This window comes from Engraulis encrasicolus, chromosome 3 (assembly GCF_034702125.1).
Source record: "Engraulis encrasicolus isolate BLACKSEA-1 chromosome 3, IST_EnEncr_1.0, whole genome shotgun sequence".
Lineage (NCBI taxonomy): Eukaryota > Metazoa > Chordata > Actinopteri > Clupeiformes > Engraulidae > Engraulis > Engraulis encrasicolus.
Window position 1 is genome coordinate 9,737,750 of NC_085859.1, and position 19,809 is coordinate 9,757,558.

The following is a 19,809-nucleotide window of genomic DNA, read 5'->3' on the forward strand; positions in this document are numbered from 1 at the left end:
TGAACTATTGCTTCCGTTACAGATAGTGCAATGCCATTTTTTTCCGTCTGAATCACAAATCTACCAGACAACAGCAGCACGAGGCTCTGATAGCGTCTTCTGTAAGCGGGCATGCTGGGAATTGTAGTTCAGCTATCGCTGCAACCTGCGGTCGGCCAGTTTATTAAAAAAACTTCAGTGGGTCACATCTGGCGTTAATCTCGGCATTAAAAAATAATAATAATTTTGACAGCACTAGTTTCCATACAATATTGACCTAGCGAATTCTATTTAGGTGTATTTTTGGACGTTTGACCATATTTAAACCCCGGTCAAAAACAGCAAAAAATGGCCTTAAATGTGTAGAAATTCAATCATATTTCCAAGTTGCGTCCGTTATCACCACTTGCTTTTCACTTCTCATTTACAGTATGACAATATACAGTATACAGTCTGGATTGGATTATTCTATTGGTACTAAGATGAAATAATGCTCCAAAGTTTACCATTTTTAACCCTTTAATGGCCAAGACTGGAAGCTGTAAGGAGTGTTTTTACTCCGCTGTAGTCAGACTCCTTAACACTAACCTACCTAACCCCCACCCGCACCCTTCCTCCACTGCGCAATGCAGTACACTGATATAGTAATGACTTACTAAATGGTGGCAGGCCTTCCTTGCTGCTTGTTCTTCTGACTGGGAGTTCAGGATCAGTATCTGCAGACCAACATGGAGACACACAATCACCCACATGCATCTCACATCCAAAGGGTATGAGGGCTCCAGAGGGCTGGGCATCAATTGATACAAATAATAACACATGGATACCTGCACTCTACACTGTATATCATTTTGGTATAGATCATATTGGACATATACATGTATGGAGCTGGACCATATAAGACAACCCCTTTTCACGTACCCACATTTAAATAATATGCATTTCACAGGATTATTTCCATGAACACATTTTACAAAAGGCCACAGGTTTTTACACGTTTGTCTACTGATTGAAACACATAGACACAGACATCCAGTCCAATTTCTCTCTCTCTGTGTGTGTGTGTGTGTGTGTGTGTGTGTGTGTGTGTGTGTGTGTGTGTGTGTGTGTGTGTGTGTGTGTGTGTGTGTGTGTGTGTGTGTGTGTGTGTGTGTGTGTGTGTGTGTGTGGAACCCTCCTACTATCAAAGTGTGCTGAACATCAGCTGGTGATAACAAATACCCTTTTCCGCCAGAAAAACAGGTTCAAAACCTCCTGGATGCACCCTCGATCAAAGTGTTGGCATCTCATTGACTATGTTACTGTCAGGGCTAGAGATCAGAAGGATGTTAACATCACCAGAGCCATGACCTGTGCAGATGAGTGTTGGACTGACCATCGCCTAATTCGCTCCACAATGAACATCCAGCTACATCAGACACGGAGGTCCCAAAGGAAGCAAACCCGTCCTAAATTCAACACCGACAGCTTGGGGGATACAAAAAGAGTTCAAGAACTTCAGAAGACCCTAAATGAACGACTCCCAGAAGAATATCCTGAGGATGTGGAAGAACACTGGCAGACCCTTAAGACCATCCTACTCGATACCTGCAAGGACACCCTTGGCTACAAGACCAGGAAACACCAAGACTGGTTTGATGACAATGATGATGAAATAGAACAGCTAATCAACAACAAAAGGATAGCCTTTTGCTCTTGGCAGCATGACATCAATTCCAAGGTTAAAAGGCAGGCCCACTCCAATGCAAAGGCACTTGTCCAGCGCAGGGTGCGAGAGTTAAAGAATCAGTGGTGGACACAGAAGGCTTTGGAGATCCAGAGACTTGCAGACTTGGGTGACACCAGGGGCTTTTTTAATGCCACCAAAGCTGTGTATGGTCCAAGTTATCGAGGCCTCAATCCCCTCCGCTCCAAAGATGGGAAAACACTGCTGAAGGACAAGAAAGAAATCAGCTCCAGATGGGAAGAACACTTTTGGGAACTACTGAACCGAAACACCACAGCTCACTCAGAATCCATCAACCAAATTCCTCAGCAGCCTATCAGGAAGTATCTGGATGACCCTCCCACTGAAACTGAGGTTTTGGATGCCATCAGGAAACTGAGTAACAACAAGGCCTCTGGACCAGATGGGATTCCTGCAGAAATCCTCAAGCAAGGTGGGCCCAAACTTCTCAGTCACATCCACAGTCTCCTTACCAAGATCTGGAAGGAGGAGAAAATCCCTGCTGAACTGAGAGACGCCCTGATTGTCACCATTTTTAAGAAGGGTGATAAAGCGGACTGTGGCAACTACAGGGGCATCTCCCTCCTATCCACCACAGGCAAAGTGCTGGCCCGTATTTTGGCCAACCGACTATTACCACTGTCAGAGATGATCCTCCCAGAGTCGCAGTGTGGCTTCCGCCCCGCCAGAGGAACCTCCGACATGATCTTCACAGCTCGTCAGCTGCAGGAGAAATGTCGAGAGCAACACCTACCCCTGTACATGGCATTCATCGACCTCACTAAGGCCTTTGATTCCGTCAACAGAACTGCCCTCTGGTGCATACTATCTAAGATTGGATGCCCAGACAAATATCTGAAGATCTTGCGCCTACTGCACGATGACATGGCCGCAACTGTAGTTGGGAACAGTGGCTGTGAAACAGACCCTTTCAAAGTGGAGACAGGAGTCAAGCAGGGCTGCATTATTGCACCAACCCTCTTCTCCATTTTCATTGCCACCATCCTCCACCTCACCAGTCAAAGTCTACCTGAGGGTCTCAAGTTCGTATACAGGACAGACGGTGGGCTCTTTAACATCAACAGGTTCAGGGCAAAGACCAAGGTGCTCACATCCTCCATCATGGAACTCCAATATGCTGATGATAATGCCCTTGTGGCTCTGTCTGAAGAAGAACTCCAGAGCATCATGGACGCCTTTGCCAGAGCCTACCAACTCCTGGGACTTGATATTAACATCAAGAAGACTCAGATTCTGTACCAACCAGCTACTGGCACATCCCCAAAGGTTCCAACCATCCATGTGGCCAACAACACCCTGGAAAATGTGGACCAATTCATGTATCTGGGTAGTCTTCTATCCACAAGATCTGACATTGATGCAGAAATCCACCACCGAATTGGGTGTGCCAGCGCAGCTTTTGCTAGACTGAGGGACAGGGTATTTGAAAAACGTGATATCCTGACTAAGACAAAACTCATGGTCTATAGAGCCGTTATTCTTCCCACCCTGCTCTACGGAGCTGACAGTTGGACTACTTACAGTAGACATCTGAAAGCCCTTGAGCAATATCACCAGCGATGCCTACGTAAGATCCTTAGGATCAGCTGGGAAGATAGACGCACCAATATCAGTGTCCTACAAGAAGCCAACATCCCAAGCATCACCTCAACTATTGCTAAGCACCAGCTACGATGGACAGGTCATGTGATACGCATGTCAGACAACCGCCTTCCAAAACGAATTTTGTATGGCCAACTAAAGGAAGGAAAGCGTACCCAAGGAGGGCAGAAGAAGCGGTACAAAGACATGATAAAAGTACATCTCAGAAAGTGTAGCTTCAATGTCAATAACTGGGAGGAGGCGGCCCTCCAAAGAGATGAGTGGAGAAGGTTGGTTCATGAGGGTACAGCACAACTAGAAGAGGACCTCCACCATGATGCAGAAACAAAAAGGCAATTGAGGAAGGAGAGAACCATTGCCAAAATGAATCCTCACATCCAAACAACTATCTCCAGGACAACAATCTACATATGCCCCCACTGCAATAGAGACTGTGGATCAAGGATTGGCCTCAACCGTCATCTGACGATCCACAAATGACCAGACCCAACGTCAGGAGGACAATCATACTCGTTTCGAGTGATCGCCGATGATGATGATGATGATGGTGTGTGTGTGTGTGTGAGTATGTTGAATACTCACACTGTATGCTCTTGATGATCTGAATATGCTTCACAGCTTGAAGATAAAAAGAGCAAACAATCAAATGAGTCGTGTTTCACTTTAAAAAGCAAATTAAAGATGTCAGTCACGATTCATATGTCTACTCTTTTATGATTCATATATTTGTCCAACCTGCTTCAGATATCTTGACTATTTCCTGCTTGAAGACTGATTCTAAGTTCTCCTCCAGCTGCATCTTCAGTGCAGACACAGATTTCTTCAAGGGCTCCAAGGAGAAGTTTTGGCTGAAGGTCACGTTGGTTGAAATTGTGCTGTAAGGCCTCGCGTTGATGGACACGATATTCTACACAGAACAGGCGGGCAGACAGACAGACAGACACACACAACACAAACACACACACACACACACACACACACAAACACACACACACACACACACACACACACACACACACACACACACACACACACACACACACACACACACACACACACACACACACACACACACACACACACACACACACAAATTGAACTGGAAATGAAACACTAGAAATCCACACCAGTCTTAATACAAGAAACAAAAAAATAGTCACTTGAAATGAACAGCAGGCACGTCCTGAACACAGTGGGATGTCTGTAAGTAGGCGATCTAAGTCCCTCCTTCTGTCTGTCACTCACTCTGCGCTCTGAGTCTGTTCTCCAATGCCCCTCTCTATACTGCGTGTGTGGCCGTCAGGGCCGTCGTTAGGCCTATTTTAGGGGGGCTTTAACCCCCCTACATTCGAATTAGTCCCCCCACCCTTTAGCGATTTTGCAACAACAACAACAAAACAAACAATATATATATATATATATATATATATTTATATATTTTACATTTTTCCAAAAACAAATGCAGTGATGCACTGAATACGAACCACCAAGAAGGCAAGTTAATCTGAATACAAGTTCGTGTTTGTTTATTTATTGTTTAATCACTTATATCCTACTGCACAGCAATAAAAGCAGGGTGCACAGCAATATGTTATGCGGGGGGGGAAACAGGTAGAGGATTGTGCTTTGTGACCAACACCTCAGCAAGTGTAATTACTTACACGGATGAAATCTTCCGATCCAAAGTGCCAATTTTCACTCACAATACCTGTGTAATAAATCCATTTGACATTGTCTTGAAATTGTAGTTGAGCTTTAATATTTGTCTTAACAGTTTGAAAACACACATGGACTGATTAAAATAGCTACTAATGGAGTAAAAATGACCTAATATCTGCCGCAGATGCATAGTTTTCCAAGTAAGGAAAGTTTGTTCAGTGTCGTGCTCACGTCAGTCGTAAGATAAGCAGACAAGTCATTTGCAAATCAAAACGCCAGGGGAAACATAATTTGACACGGTAAACAGGATGCAGAACACAGTAGGCCATCTTGATAGGAATGGTGGATATTTGGGGATAAAGAAAAGGAAAATGCAAGTAAGGACGGATTCTTTTTCTGTTGCGTTTCACCTGTTGGCAGCGCAAGATGCAGACCAAAAGAAAACTGCGTGAGTCCTATTTCGTTTAAGAATGCCTTTTGCATTCGGCAATTTTTATGGAGATGCTTACCAAAGTACGTGATGGGTTATTGCTTAGGTTTCCCGACCACGTCTTACTGTTGGGCTCACAGACATCATATATGAAGACTAGATGCGTCGTCCGCGTTTCCGTCATGCAAGTCGAACGTCCGCGCATGGCGGCCATGTTAGCGCAGCCTGCTGGCTCAAGCAGTTGCAGTGAGTTTTTGGTGTTGTATACTCTTCAGATGGCCATAATTCCCTCAAATTTATTCAGATTTTCAAAAGGGTTGTTTTTTTACACAGTATAAAAAAATCCAAACGAAAGTATATGTTGATAGGCCTACTGCATAGTGATGCATATTCACATTATTATTATTAGGCCTATATTATATTACATTATATTATAATGTTCATATGTCTAAAATCATGTAGGCCTATAATATAATTCAGTAGGCTTATTCAGGTAATTAAATAAACAAATGCACAAAGTAATCTTTTATATTTTCAGTAAAATAACAAATAAACGTTCACTTGTAGTCTACATTCTACTTTGGTTTCGACAGCTCCACCTTGTGTTCAAAATGAGTCGTGACGCTAAAGCCATCCAGATAGAATTAACTTGTTGCGCTGTAGGCTGCATCTCTCTTCCAGTAGGCCTACGTCATCTCTGTCGTCTATAATTTGATGCAATGAATATCCATGCCGTCAACGTAATGCACAGCAATGGTTAAAATGTGTATTAGCTGTAGGTCTATCTATTTTTTTGGACAAATAGGTTAAGTGGGAAGCATAGGCCTATTCCTCTCCTGGGCGTTTTACCCCAGTCTACACTTAAGTTTTAAGGAGCCCTACCATTTATAAACACGTGTCAATATTTCAGCGAAGCAACAGTATACATTTTTAAGTATCCCAACGTTTCAACTCTTCAGTTTACTTCAGGTGTAACGGAGGGTCTGTGGAGAATTTTAGGCTGCGCTAATATTATGGCCGACCTGTGCGGACGTGCTTGAAATACGCGATGACGTATCTAGTCTTCATATGATGTCTGTGGTTGGGCTAATAGACCCGATAGGCCCTATTGATTGCATGTATGCCAGCCTATCGTCGTCCTTTGCTGAGATGTTGAGCTCAAGTGTCATTTACGTGTAGCCTAAGTCGCGTGCCATAATTAGTCATCATTTGCCAATCGATCGCAAATGCCGGGGGAAACGCCCGTGGCTCGTCAAAACAGACTATATTAATGCAGGAAACTCAGTATTTAAATCTAGACATGAATGATGGATATTTGGAGAATATAGGGCCTATGCAAAAGGGAAAGTAGCCCAAGTAGCCCAAGGACAGCTTATTCTGCCACTGAGTTTCACTTGTTTGAAGCAGATGCAGACATAACGGTGCGTTAGGAGTATGTTATTTAATGCCTTCTACATTCTGAGACTTTAGGAGATGATCCTCATGAGTGTCAGTGATAGATTATTACTTAGGTTTCCCTACCACTTTTAATAAACCCTATATTACCCAAACTGCAAACAGATAGCTTCTTCCTTTGTTCAGTTATGAAAGCAAACCACATAGGCCTATGCCGTCAGTCGCCCGCCGACGCACTGGGAGAATATGGATGTCACGCTGAACTTTTTTGGTTACTGTCAAAACTTTTAGCGGTTCAAATGAGTGGCTGCTTTTTTTTGCTGTTGGCCTACTAAATTAGTAGTGCCAGAGACGGTTTAGGTAGGAGGAGACATGACAGTGATGTAGGCCTAAGCGTCCATAGAAATTAAAGGTGAAGATTCGTAACGCAAATATGGCGTCTTCCCGCCTTTCTGGTAACAAGAGCCAATGTGCCTGCTGAACTGCGTTGCCAGTGATACAATAGGCTCGTTTGCAACCACGCAGCAAAATATTTGATCAAAACGTGATTTGCTTGGTCATAAAAAGGAGGGGATAACTCCGTCGCAATCAAGCTGGACACATCAGGACGACGAGATTTCAACAGCGGCAAAGAAGGTGGATCTATAGGTCTGTGGGTGGATCTACCTTTTTTGACAGCGGGTGTACCAGGGCGCCCTCTCGTGGAATTAAATCATCATGGCACTAATTCCATGACGTGCTTACCAATGTCGGCACATGCTTGTGAAATCCGAGACTCTCTGCCTCTCGGAGAGAAATCGGATGGTCTTCAGGTAGAGACACAGGTTACTACTCGGTGAATCATGGTACAACTCTTAGTTAAATTTGTGATGATTTGGCTTCACTTCCATGTTATAATTCAGTTAATTAGTGCTCACTTAGGCTATTCATTTTGTGTTTTGGGACCAAAGTCGTCATTCAGATAGGAACGTTTTAAAATTACTTAACAGCGCCAACCCATGCTGCGAGGATTGAACCCAGGTGTTCAATATGTAGCTTTACCATGGCGCGCCAACCACAAAGGCCACTCTGTTTCGTGCACTTTCATACATAAAAGACAAGATAAGTCTCTCGCAACTGGTCTGTTTCCACATTAACCATCAGCAACTAAAGCCGAGTTTCGGTGCAGTTTCGAACCGGGGACCTCATGAATGGAAGTCAGGCGCGCAACCACTACTCTAACCGTCGAGTAGGCGGCCCGCGGAATAATACTGCTTTTGTAACCTACGGCATACACTCCTAACGTGGCGAAGATGGAGCATCTGACGACAGGGTGGTTTGTTTCTTTTTTTTCTGTTGTAAGTGGGTTGTGCGACCATACATATGGATGATACCACTCTGAGTATGCTGCATTTGAGCATGAAATGCATTTCAGCATGTAGAAAATGAAGCACGTTCAACTACACACACATGAATCACATGAGCTATGAACACCAATCACGGCAGATTCCCCACATCATGGAGGAGGTCTTCTGCCCAGCGCAGTTGGTTTCAGCTACTGCGTGGCAGCTTGACAAAACTTTTGTTCCCGCGATGGTTCAACGCCATGTGACACGACTGCCGCGCAGAGGTCACTCCCTTCAACTGCATCGTGAACGGCAAATTCTAACCAGGATGCTTCACGCGGACACACTGAGCATGCTCGCTGCCTAGCAAATTTTCAACCTCGCAGGAAAGACGCTGTCATGAACGCCCTTATTCATCTGGCTGCATCAGCGCACACGAAATGTTGCGCATGCTCAGTTGTGAAAAGTCGTTGCTCTCGTGCCGTTATGGAACTACTGCGTCTGCGCTCTGTCAAAAAAAAGTGAGAAAAGTGTCTTAAAAAGCTTTATTTTGACTTGTATGACACAACCAAGTAGCCTAGTTTGATCATTTTTTCACTGTGTTTTCAACCAGTTTTCACAACCGCTGGCTTCCCTCCAGTCCTATACTCAGTTTCCCCATTCATTTTTCCCATTGACTCTCAGATCTGGTCTCATTATCGCGAAATAGCATCCCGAAGGCGTCAACAAGATGGCGACGACTGTCCCGTCTCCTCCTACCTAAACCGTCTCTTGCTGGAATCCACCAAGTGGGAAAGTTACAGGTGTATGCCGCGTTCATGCTCGGAATCGATAAGAGAACCGTTAGGTAAACTGCCAAACGATTCCATGGAACCGGTTCTCAACAGGTATCAGTTTTCGATTCCCATCCCTAACTCCCACTGTGTTCAGCTATGCTTTGAACGCTCTATAAAGTAATGTTGTCTACCTTGAGGAAATGAATGGGATCCTGTGTCTGTGAAAGCTGCTTCATCTCAGCATCTGTCCTCTTCAGCTCAGCAATCTCCTGCTCCAGTCGCTTCAGGAGTCCTTCAGCACGACTCACCTCAGCCTTCTCCTGAGCTCTGATCAGCTCTGTCACCTCAGAGCACCTTTTCTCAATGGAGCGGATCATCTCAGTAAACATCCTCTCACTCTCCTCCACTGCTGTCTGTGAACCAGACTGATAGGGCGCACGCACGCACGCGCACACACACACACACACACACACACACACACACACACACACACACACACACACACACACACACACACACACACACACACACACACACACACACACACACACACACACACCCACACACACACACACACACACACACACACACACACACACACACACACACACACACACACACACACACACACACAGTACAGGCAAAGAGTCACTGCTCATCATATCTTACCATCTCTGCTGTAGATGCATGCACGCGCACACACGGTGTCTTCTCCTCTGGTCAGTTCTCACCTTGAGAGTCTCCACAGCCTTCCTCAGCTCCTGCAGCTCCTTCTCCTTCAACTGGATTATCTGCTGGCATCTCCTCTGGCTCTGCCCCAACCCCTCCTGGAACATCAGGAATCACAGCAACAGATTATGAATTGTAAATTGATTTCAAGTCAAGCTGGTCATACAAAGAATTGAAATTGCGTTTCTTACTTTCCTATGCAGACAGACATAGACTCTAAATAGTTACATCTCTAGATGTCCTACAGGGCATACTGTTAGATCATTAGATTTTCAGTAGCCTATTATGTTCTTCATTAACAGAAGCAGTGAAACAATGCAACCTCAACTCAGCTGTAATAAATGCTGATAAAGAAACTGTATGTAGCTTACTGTGGTATTAATGTCAATACTACACTGCAGCCTCATAATATGCGTCACTAAAAAGTTAACTACCATAGTTCTACACTACCATGACATAACACAGGGCCTTTAGGGCCATTCTGGTAACAGCAAATTTGTAATGCCATTAGCGTGTTACACATGAGCCAAACTGAAAAAGGGACAAATAAATGACATGGTAGCTTGTGATAGTAGCCTAGCGGGCTTCACCATGAAGTTGGCCTGTCAATGTTTAACAGACTGTAGACATTGGACCTAATTACTTGTTGGTGCTTCATCTGAGAAAAGAAGCCAGCAAAAGTGTACATTTTATTCATTGGTTAGTGGCTAATAAAAACAGATGTCTCAGACCTCTGAAAAGTATAATAGACTGTACAAACAGTATATCCTCTTACCTTTTTATGACTCCACTCTGCCTTCGCTGTGATTGTGTCGTGGCCTTTATGATCGTCCATCGTGCACAGATAGCAGATGCAACTCTGGTCAGTGCGACAGAATATTTCAAAAACCTTCTTATGACTACTGCAGATCCTCTCCTGTAGTTGGCCTGTGACATCGGTAATGGTGTGATTCCCATCTATAAGGTCATTGTTGTGAGCTTTTAGGTGCGTGGCACAGTACGACTTCAGACACTCCAGACAGGACTTGACAGCTTTGAGTTTTCTCCCGGTGCAGACATCACATGCCACATCTCCAGGTCCAGCGTAACAGCGAGCAGAAGCAGCACCTTGGATGCTGGTTTTCCCGAACTTCTCCACCATTTCAGCCATCAGACGGTTTTTGTTGAGGACAGGCCTGGAGTCGAAAGTGTGCTTGCAGAGGGGACAGCTATATTTTCTTTTACAATCCTCCTGATCCCAGCAGCCATTAATGCACTTCATACAGAAATTATGTCCACAGGCAATTGTCACCGGATCCCTCAACAGCTCCAGACAGACTGGACAAGTGAAGGACTCTTCCTCCTGAGAAGACACTGATGCCATTTTGAAGCTTTTCTCAACACCAAGTAGGCAACACACTCCGAGAAGCAGCAGCAGAATGACAACCAACTTCCTCAACTCCTTCTCAGAACACTAAGGAGGAGCCCAGGGCGGGTGGGGTTTAGGGATTGGCCAATCAAATTGTTCTTGTTCTCAGTCGGGGGGAAGAAGGTCGGACCAGGTGTAATAGATGTGGGTGTGGTCATGTAACAGAAATGGGGTTTCCTTCAACAGAAAAGGGGTGGGCATTTTTCTATGCTGAACATTTTGCAATGCTGTGGCCAAACAGAGAAAGAGAAAGCAATCATGTTGCTTGCGTCTGCTCAGTTTGTGATTATTCAATGACAGCAGCTCAACCTGTTTTTCCGCATAGCTCTAATATTTTTACATGAACACTCATCCACCTTTCATTTTTACTTAAGGTGAGGAGTTACAACATATCCAATGATAAACATGAAACACAGGGTAATGTGTGGGTTAAAGTGGATTCAAAGAAATTGTATATCAGTGTCTGATTATGTTCCAACTGTGTGTTTAAGATGAAAAATGAAATATCAAAAACATGTGTATAGGGCAAACAAGTTGTTCAACCAGGAAATGGTAGCAAAATGTTGCAGCAGTTGAACACGCCCTGCAGTGTAAGTTGTTTTCACAGTCGTTTCCTTCAGGGTCCAGTCTTGTGATTCAGGGTCGCCCCTACTCCTGTTAACAAAACAAAAAGGTTTCCCTTGAAGCAACATATAGCGCAGTGCTTCGCAACTTTTTTTATTTTTATTTATTTTTAAACAAACCCCCTTGACCTCACCCAATGCCCCCTTGATCTCATCATCACAACCCTTGCGGACCACCTGAACTCAGGCAGTATGGGTGTTCCCAGGCTAAGGCTAGTGACAATGGGCCCAAAAAGGCCTTCCTTTTCGAGATACCCCAACCGGAGGTAGAACAAAACCCAATAATGTTTTTCCTCATCTCTAAGGTGTCCCATACATGAAAATGATTCTTGGCCAAAGTGATTTTAATGCTAAGCCTAAACATTTTACACATTTCCATATGCACCTCCAAACAAAAAAAGCACCCAAAATGGGACTTCTCCGTATGGGACTAGATATACAAAAAAACATGCAGAAAATTACCAGAAGCTCTGAGAGCTTTGAGAATTGGTATGCTTGTGCCCAGGGGCTACCTGCACCAGATAGAAGTAGTTGAAGTTGACCATCTTGATGTATGAAGGAGATATAGGCGTTTAATCACACACCTAAAATAGGCGGAAAATGGAAAAAACTGATATTTATACAGAATTTTATCATTTACATTGTAATTGCTTTGTAAGGGAATGTCATATGCACACATATGATATCTTGATGGAGAGGTGAGATTGTCCTGAATCCAGCAATACCTCATATTTATATATTTTCTGAATATTAAAGATGGCATATCGTTCAATGTATGAGGTGCCCAGAATGAAAAAAATCGACAAGGAGTTACAGGACCTATTTCAATACACTTTAGTGGTGACAGGAATGCTCACAATTGTAGGCTATATTACTTCAAATAAACCTATTATTAGTGTGTGGTGCTATAGACTATGCTTGAATGAAGAATCAGATTAGGGTGAAAATATATTTATCACTAGTGTGTGTATATATATATATATAGATATATAGGCTATCATTTCTTGCACATTGTTAAGCTGGAAAATGCAGTGACTCCACCTACTTCCAATGCCTTGCAACTAGCTCATCATAATATTGCATCACTCCTTTCAGGTAGATATGATAAAGGAAGGGGAAATAGACTGGATGTTATTCAGTTTGTTCAGAGATCTTTTATCTTCCACGAAGTGGAGCTCTCCAGTTCTTCTCCTGAAAGAGCCAGCTTTCCTTATCAGTCTCTCAAGACACCCAATACCCCCTCTTCATTGTGCTCCCTCCCCAGCACACCACTGCATAGAAAAGGACACACACTGGCTTCAACAGTTTCATAGAACATATTAAGGAGTTTATAGCAGACAAGTATAGCCAATGCTGTACTTTTTTGTAAACTGCATCTTTGGCTGACCAGTCCAGTTTGTTGTCTTGTTATACCCTGAAATACGTGTGTGACTTGTGTAAGATGTGCTTACAATCTCCACTTCATCAACCTCAATAGAGATTGGTTGCAGAGCGGGCTTAGACCTCCAAAAGTCCACCTTCATCTGCTTGGTCTTAGTGTTGAGTTGTAGGTGCATTACACCACTGCAAAGCCCTGTACTCCTGTATTCCCTCCTGCCTTAATACAGCCTACAATTGTATTATCATCCAAGAATGTCTGCATGTGGTATGTGCCTGTGTTGTAAATATGTTAAGTCCAATGTGTACAAAGTGAACAGGAGAGGAGGGAGCCCAGTCCCCTAGGCTGCTTTAGTACCACATACTACAGTGTCCAAGAGGCAATCTTTCAGTTTGATAAACTGTGGCCACTCTGTTAGGTAGTCCCTGATCAAGTGCACAAGGAGGGCATCCAAACCCAGGAGCCTCTCTCCCAATGGAGGGTTGGATGTTGTAGAAAGCGCTGGAAAAGTAAAGGAACATGAATATGTCCTGTACAATAGGTATGTGATGGCATCATCCACGCCAACCTTCTCCTGGTATGAAAACTGTACTAGATCCAGTGCATGACTTACTGCAGTCTGAGTGTATGTAAGGGACTGTTCGTAATTTACCGGGGGGGGGGAGGGCTGGTGCGTAGGGGGGGGGAGGGCCATGATGAAAAAAAATGAGGTGGAGGGGAGGGCCATGGCAAAAAAAATCGGAGTTAGGGGGAGGGCCATGGGGAAAAAAAAACGAATTTATTTTATTTTATTTTTATTTATTTTTTAAACAATAATAAAACATGCTCTGAAACACATCGCTTTGCGATGCACGGTCCCGGTGCATATAGCACTGAAGCGTGTATCTGTAGTCAAAAAACTATCAGGTGCAGCTACTGTATACCCGCTGACTCTCTTTCACTGTAGGATTGCTAGTGCTACGGAGGAACATTGAGCATCATAGAAAATGCCCGTGTGCAAATATCAAACTAGCTGAGTTGAACTATATGAGCTAAACAGTTTGGGAAGTTTTGACAACGAATTGGATGGGCATTTCCAGAGGAATTTTGGAGAGGTGTTGTAGTCAACTGGTGGTCACAGCCTCTGGTAAGTCATGATTTTATTTATTGGCACCGCCGTGTGCTTTACATTTGTGTTCAAAGAACTTTTAGACCCCAACCAGACCGGAAAGAACAGTACCTAGGCCTAGACGTACTTTGGTAGAACGGTGCAGTGACGCGAGTTTGTTTTGTTAGCTTGTGGTGTCAAGGTAGTAATAAAAGTGGTATTAACGGCGATGTGTTGGCCATGCATCATAAGGTCTTGAAACCATTGGAGGAGCTAACTTGTTGTGAAGAGAAGTCTCATCACTTTGGTGAACAAAAACGGACCGAGGAATTATGTACATTTAAAGCGTGACGGGAGAAGGGAATGTCACCAAAGTTGTGCATCGTGTCAGGTACTTTTGTTTCTTGCTGTGGAGATTGGATTCGTAGAAGCGTGTATTGGTATGCTAGGTCTTGCCTGTTGCTGGTGAAATAGTCTAGCCTAGCCTCGGAGTTGGCTATGGGGTGAATCTGAAGGAGAGCACAGCCGATGGTGTGCCTGGCTTGTCTATCATCACAGTTGTCAAAGTTGAATTGCCGCGGTGTGTAATGGCTGTGCTATTGTTGGATGTTTTGGAATGTTGTACTGGTTCTGTTTTGGCAATTTGTTCCTTTTGCCTCTTGCTGCTGATTTGACCACCATAGCACCACCTATTAATGCGTCTTAATGGCCTACGTTAAATGCAAACTAAAGGTGGCTTTCTCACTCTCCCTGTATCAATAGCCAGCAATGGCTCGAGCTGCTTTGGCGCTTAGCCTACTTCTTGCTCCGATCACATCCCGAACTCTTTGGCCGTCAGAGTGTAATTGCATTCGGGAAGGTAGAGCTATGCCTGTGTGTGTGCGTGCGTGCTTTTATGCGCGGTCTGGGAGACAGGACAGGGGTCCTGATCGAGATGCACCTGATCCACAGTCGCAATTGCAAGAAAATCTAAATTATTTGAAAGCCCGGTCACCTCTCACGAGTGCATCGCATAGCCTAGTCAAAGCATTTCTTCTAATTTCACACATTGCACACTGCCCATGCTGAAGAGACAAACTGTCAAGGCAGCGCGATTTGCTCGTGAACGCGCCCTCACCTCCACATCAGGTGCGCGTTTCACTTCCGCAAGAAGAACTTAATAATGTCAAAGTGAGATGTTAAAGAAAAAAAAAAGTTAAATCTAGCCATCCTTGTTTAGGCTACATAAAACATGAGGAAGTTATTCAGATGTGATTTCCTCACCCTAAAATTGATTAGAACGCAGGAAATTGCATCTAAAAAACAGATTTTTTTTTACATCACCCCCTGGTCAAAACCAGTTCCTGCGTCCCTGGCTTCGCTACTGTGCTGAACATGTAAAACGTACCTTGTGAAAGGCGCTGCTTGTCGAGCAGGGAAATATTGAAGCTGCGGTGGGGAAACTCTCTCCACTTTGTAGTTTACAGTAGTAACAACTCAGACATTGGTATTGAAATGGAAGTTTTTATTATCATTATTATTATTATTATTATTATTATTATTATTATTATTATTATTATTATTTTTACTTAACACGTAAAAAAAATAGTGAAGGCAATTTGTCTTGGTGACAGTGGAGTTAAAAGGCATCCCATGCAGCCGCAGAGGTAGATTCTAGCGGCTTAGGTAGGCCTATCCACTGATATCGATAGCACATAATAGGCCTAGTGCAGACCGCCCTTGATGTAGGCTATACTCTGACTGTTCTCATGATGGTTGTTCATCTACCAGTTTTACATAATTATTTTTTACCTGTAGGGGGAGGGCCATGGGAAAACAAAATTGAAATGGGGGGAGGGCCATGGGGAAAAAAATTGAGGTGGAGGGGGGGGCCATGATTTTTTTTTTTGACCGGACTTCCAGCGCACCAGCCCTCCCCCCCCGGTAAATAACGTACAGTCCCTAACAGCATTGTTTGTGAAGGGAGGGCCTCTCTGTTGAAGTCGTTTATCTCTTTTCGATGTGGCTTTTTGGGGACCGGGATAAGGCATAATGTGTTCAGAGTTGGTGCCTTACGAAGATGTACACTCGGGCTGAATAAATATTCCAGTAGCTCAGCCACTTCAGCTCCACAGGTCTTTAGCTGTCTTGGTGATGTCCTATCCAGTTAATGGGCTTTAACCAGGTCTGCTGTGATTATAGAGAGGAGGGAGGGAGGAGATGCTGGGTGGTGGTAGTGTGATAAATAAAGACTGCTCCTGGAAGGAGCAATGATGTTTACATACAATTGGTATGTGTATTACCAAAGCCTGACAGCAGGAAGCAAAGGCCTTTTATTTCATGAGCCTACTGTAATAAACAGGGAGAGGAATAGCAAACATATTCAGTGAATTCAAAAGTTCATAGATCCATGCACAGCTTCTTCACTAGGTTCACTCAGGCATTACCTGACATCACTCAGGTGTGGCTTAATACCATTATGTAGGAGCGGGAAAGGATCTGCACACTGCTTGCAAAAGACTTAATTTATTTGGAGCAACGTTTCGATCATAGATCTAAAGAAGTTTTTTGATTTGGCACCTGCTGATGCTTTTCTGCTGGATGTGCGCGCTTTCCACTACACTCTTAATACCATCATGCCACATGTTAGTGAATTGAATTCAGTGAATTATTTGTTTCATAGCTTTTATTTTAAATTGATTAACCCACTTCCTGCCATTAAATGTTAGTGAAGTCATAAAGCACCATATCCGTAGCCTACTGGTGACATTTCACGTAACTTATCCATGTCATCTGATGACTATATGGCTGGATTGACCAAGTAAAGAACTATGATGTCTCACACTTTTCTTCATCTGGTAGCAGATCGTTTTATTTTTACAATATAATTTTGGCAAATCATTTTTGGCAAATAGGAGGAAAGGTAAGGCTAGGGTATGGTTGTTAAACTAAGGGAAATAACAGTGTGTCAAATACACTAGACTTCAATCCAGCAACCACATCATATTCTACAGCTAAGCAAATGGTTTGGCTGGACCTGGAAGAAAGGGCCAACCAAAGTGCAAGTCAGAAGAGTAATGACGTCATCTATCCTGGTCCATTTGCTAAATGTAGGCTTAATACAATTAATTGGGAACAAGGCATCGGAGGTAGACCACACTGGGCATTCCTTTAATGTGCCATGGTCAAGACCCCTCAACTCAAATCCTCTCAGGGGTACCAAGGTTCTGTGCTAGGCCCCCCTGTCTTTGCCATCTTTATCTCATCTCACTGGGCAATATTGTCCACTCACCCTGCTCCCTGCTATGTTGATGAGGCCTAGAAAAAATAATGCTTTGGTTCCGGTTGCCGACCGACCCTATCATTTTTTGTGCGACCCATTTTTTTTTTTTTCGAGTTTTTGGAATCCTCAAAAAAATATCGATGTTGTGTGGATGGTTGTTCATATAGACAAGACACAACACGTTTCTTCATTCCCATAACTCGCCATCTCTCACTTTCTACCTGCCTGCAAGTTACTGAATTTGCATCGCATGACTATCCACATAGGAGCAACACACACGCGCGGCCCGGCTTGATATTAGAAAAGACCGGGCCAAATGTCATTGCATAGTTGCGCACCTACTCGGTCACGTTGTAGGCTAATTATTATGCTACAACATGCTAATTGGTAGTCGTTGTAGCTCGTACGTTTTAAACAACTTGCCTCACAGCGTTCTTGCAGAATAATAGCCTACGATGTAGGCTGGTTTGGGAACCTGGCGAAAATGCCTGTCAAATGATAAGTCAACCGCCTTACCTCACCCGACACTGACAGCCTGACCACCCGCCTCGAAATGCAACACACAGACAGTATGAGTATCCACGATTTTTGAATGTATTGATATAGTCTCGTCGTGTTAGAAAAGGGTTTCCATTCAGTCGCGCTGCATGTTCGACGAGATGCATAACTCGTTATAGCAATACTAAAGTAGCACTGTATCAATACCTTGTAAAATAAGTTAATATGAGAGAAGGGAAATGTTTTGCCCAAGTTTTCCTTCATTCTTTCATTTACCACAAGGCCTTGTTAACCAAGAAGTCCGTTGGCCCGTTATTTTCTCGCTCTCTCTCTCTCTCTGCTTGTCCCTCCACCATTGCGCAGCAGGGCACCTGTCTCACTCTCCGCACCTCCTCCAAATAATGAAATAGAAATTAACGATGATGTCGCCACAAATACGACTGTTCGATGAAGACCTAGGACTACAACAGTTTCCTACAATAATGATTTAATGGCAATGACGATGTTATCCCTCGATCAGCCTTCATTAAAACATTCATATTGCCTCAGGCGTCTACATCCTCGCGTAAAACAAAAAAAGTGTGTAAATAGAATGCAATCCAGAACCTTCATCCCAAGGAAAATATGGTCTACAACAGACGATGGGAAGGAGTAAAAAAAAGTCAACGGGACATAGGCCTACAGGAGCTAAAATAGCAGTCTCAGGCAACTGACAGCTGGACAAGTAGCCTATTGCCAGAAACGGTATTATGTAGGCCTATCATTTCAGTGACGGTCAGTATAATTGCCTCATTAATGCTTAGCCTATATTGTAGCTTTAGCTGTAGGCCTCACTCCACTACCGTCCTTGGCATTGTTCAACAGCGTTTATGACGAAATCCGGCGCATGTGGGGGGTTGGGGGCTCGGACATTTAAAAAAAAAAGAAAAAAAAAATTTGAAAAAAAAAAAAAAATCCGACCGATCCATGACCAAACCTGACAACCAACCGGAACCAAACATTTATTTTTCTTAGGCCTGATAAACACCTGTCTGTCCAGCGAGATACAGTGCCATGAGAAAGTTTGGGCACCCTTTTGGAAAATCATTGCATCGGTTTATTTCTCGTTGAGCTTTTAAAGTAGCAACTTCATTTTAACATAAGTTAAACTGTAGGGAAATAGAAACATTTCAGCAGTGGAAGAATTTTGGTTGGTGTTAGAGAAACAATTTTATTTGGATTTAAACAAAAATAGGCGTGTGCATAAATATGGGCACCCCAAAGAAGGTATACCATTAATATGAAGTAGAGCTCACCTTTGCAGCACAAACTGGTTTTAATGACTTTGGAATCCCTTCAGTCACCAAGACAAACGTGATTGTTCATTAAAATGTTTTTTTTTTTATCATATAGACGAGTCTTGTCCTAAGCTCTGTCTTGGAGCGTGGCAATATGGTGGGCTCTGAACAAACTGTAGTTTGATGAAAAATACAGTAGTTAAAATGGCATGGGTAAAGGATGGTAAGAATGGTAACAGGCACACTACAGAACACCTCCATAGAATTACAAGACCATAGCTGCTGATAGTGGAGACTTAAGGGGGGTTTAGAGTCGCGCGTTCGCGGGGGTTCTGCACAGAGAATGAGCCACAGCGCCCCCCTGTGCAGCGACAAAACGACCCCTGGCTGCAGTACACGCATGTTTCTCCCAGGCTGAAATGTCCGTGAGCTGAGCTATGCTTGAAGACGGTGATTGGTCAATGCGCTTACGGCAGTCCGGGGGGAACTCAGCCCTGATAGGTCAGTTGTGTTCTATTCTTCTACCCTACCGCGGAGGTTTTAGTAGAGTCATAATTGGAGGTTCCGTGACCAACCTCTGGCAACAATGTTTTGATGATTGATTTGACCTCTATGGACCCTTTAAAAAAGATTT

At 43.7% G+C, this 19,809-nt stretch overlaps 1 protein-coding gene across 1 annotated transcript in view; it reads right to left on the reverse strand.

The window, feature by feature from the left end:
• Positions 1 to 11,129, reverse strand: part of LOC134445672 (tripartite motif-containing protein 16-like) — a 245,965-nt gene extending 234,836 nt beyond the window's left edge. The window contains exons 1-4 of the mRNA XM_063194708.1: positions 10,418 to 11,129; positions 9,645 to 9,740; positions 9,105 to 9,338; positions 4,064 to 4,235 (exon numbers count right to left, since the gene is read on the reverse strand). Coding sequence (XP_063050778.1) covers positions 4,064 to 4,235; positions 9,105 to 9,338; positions 9,645 to 9,740; positions 10,418 to 11,005 — 1,090 coding nt within the window. The 5' untranslated portion in view covers positions 11,006 to 11,129. The remainder of the gene's footprint in view (positions 1 to 4,063; positions 4,236 to 9,104; positions 9,339 to 9,644; positions 9,741 to 10,417) is intronic.
• Between the last annotated feature and the right edge of the window lie 8,680 nt (positions 11,130 to 19,809).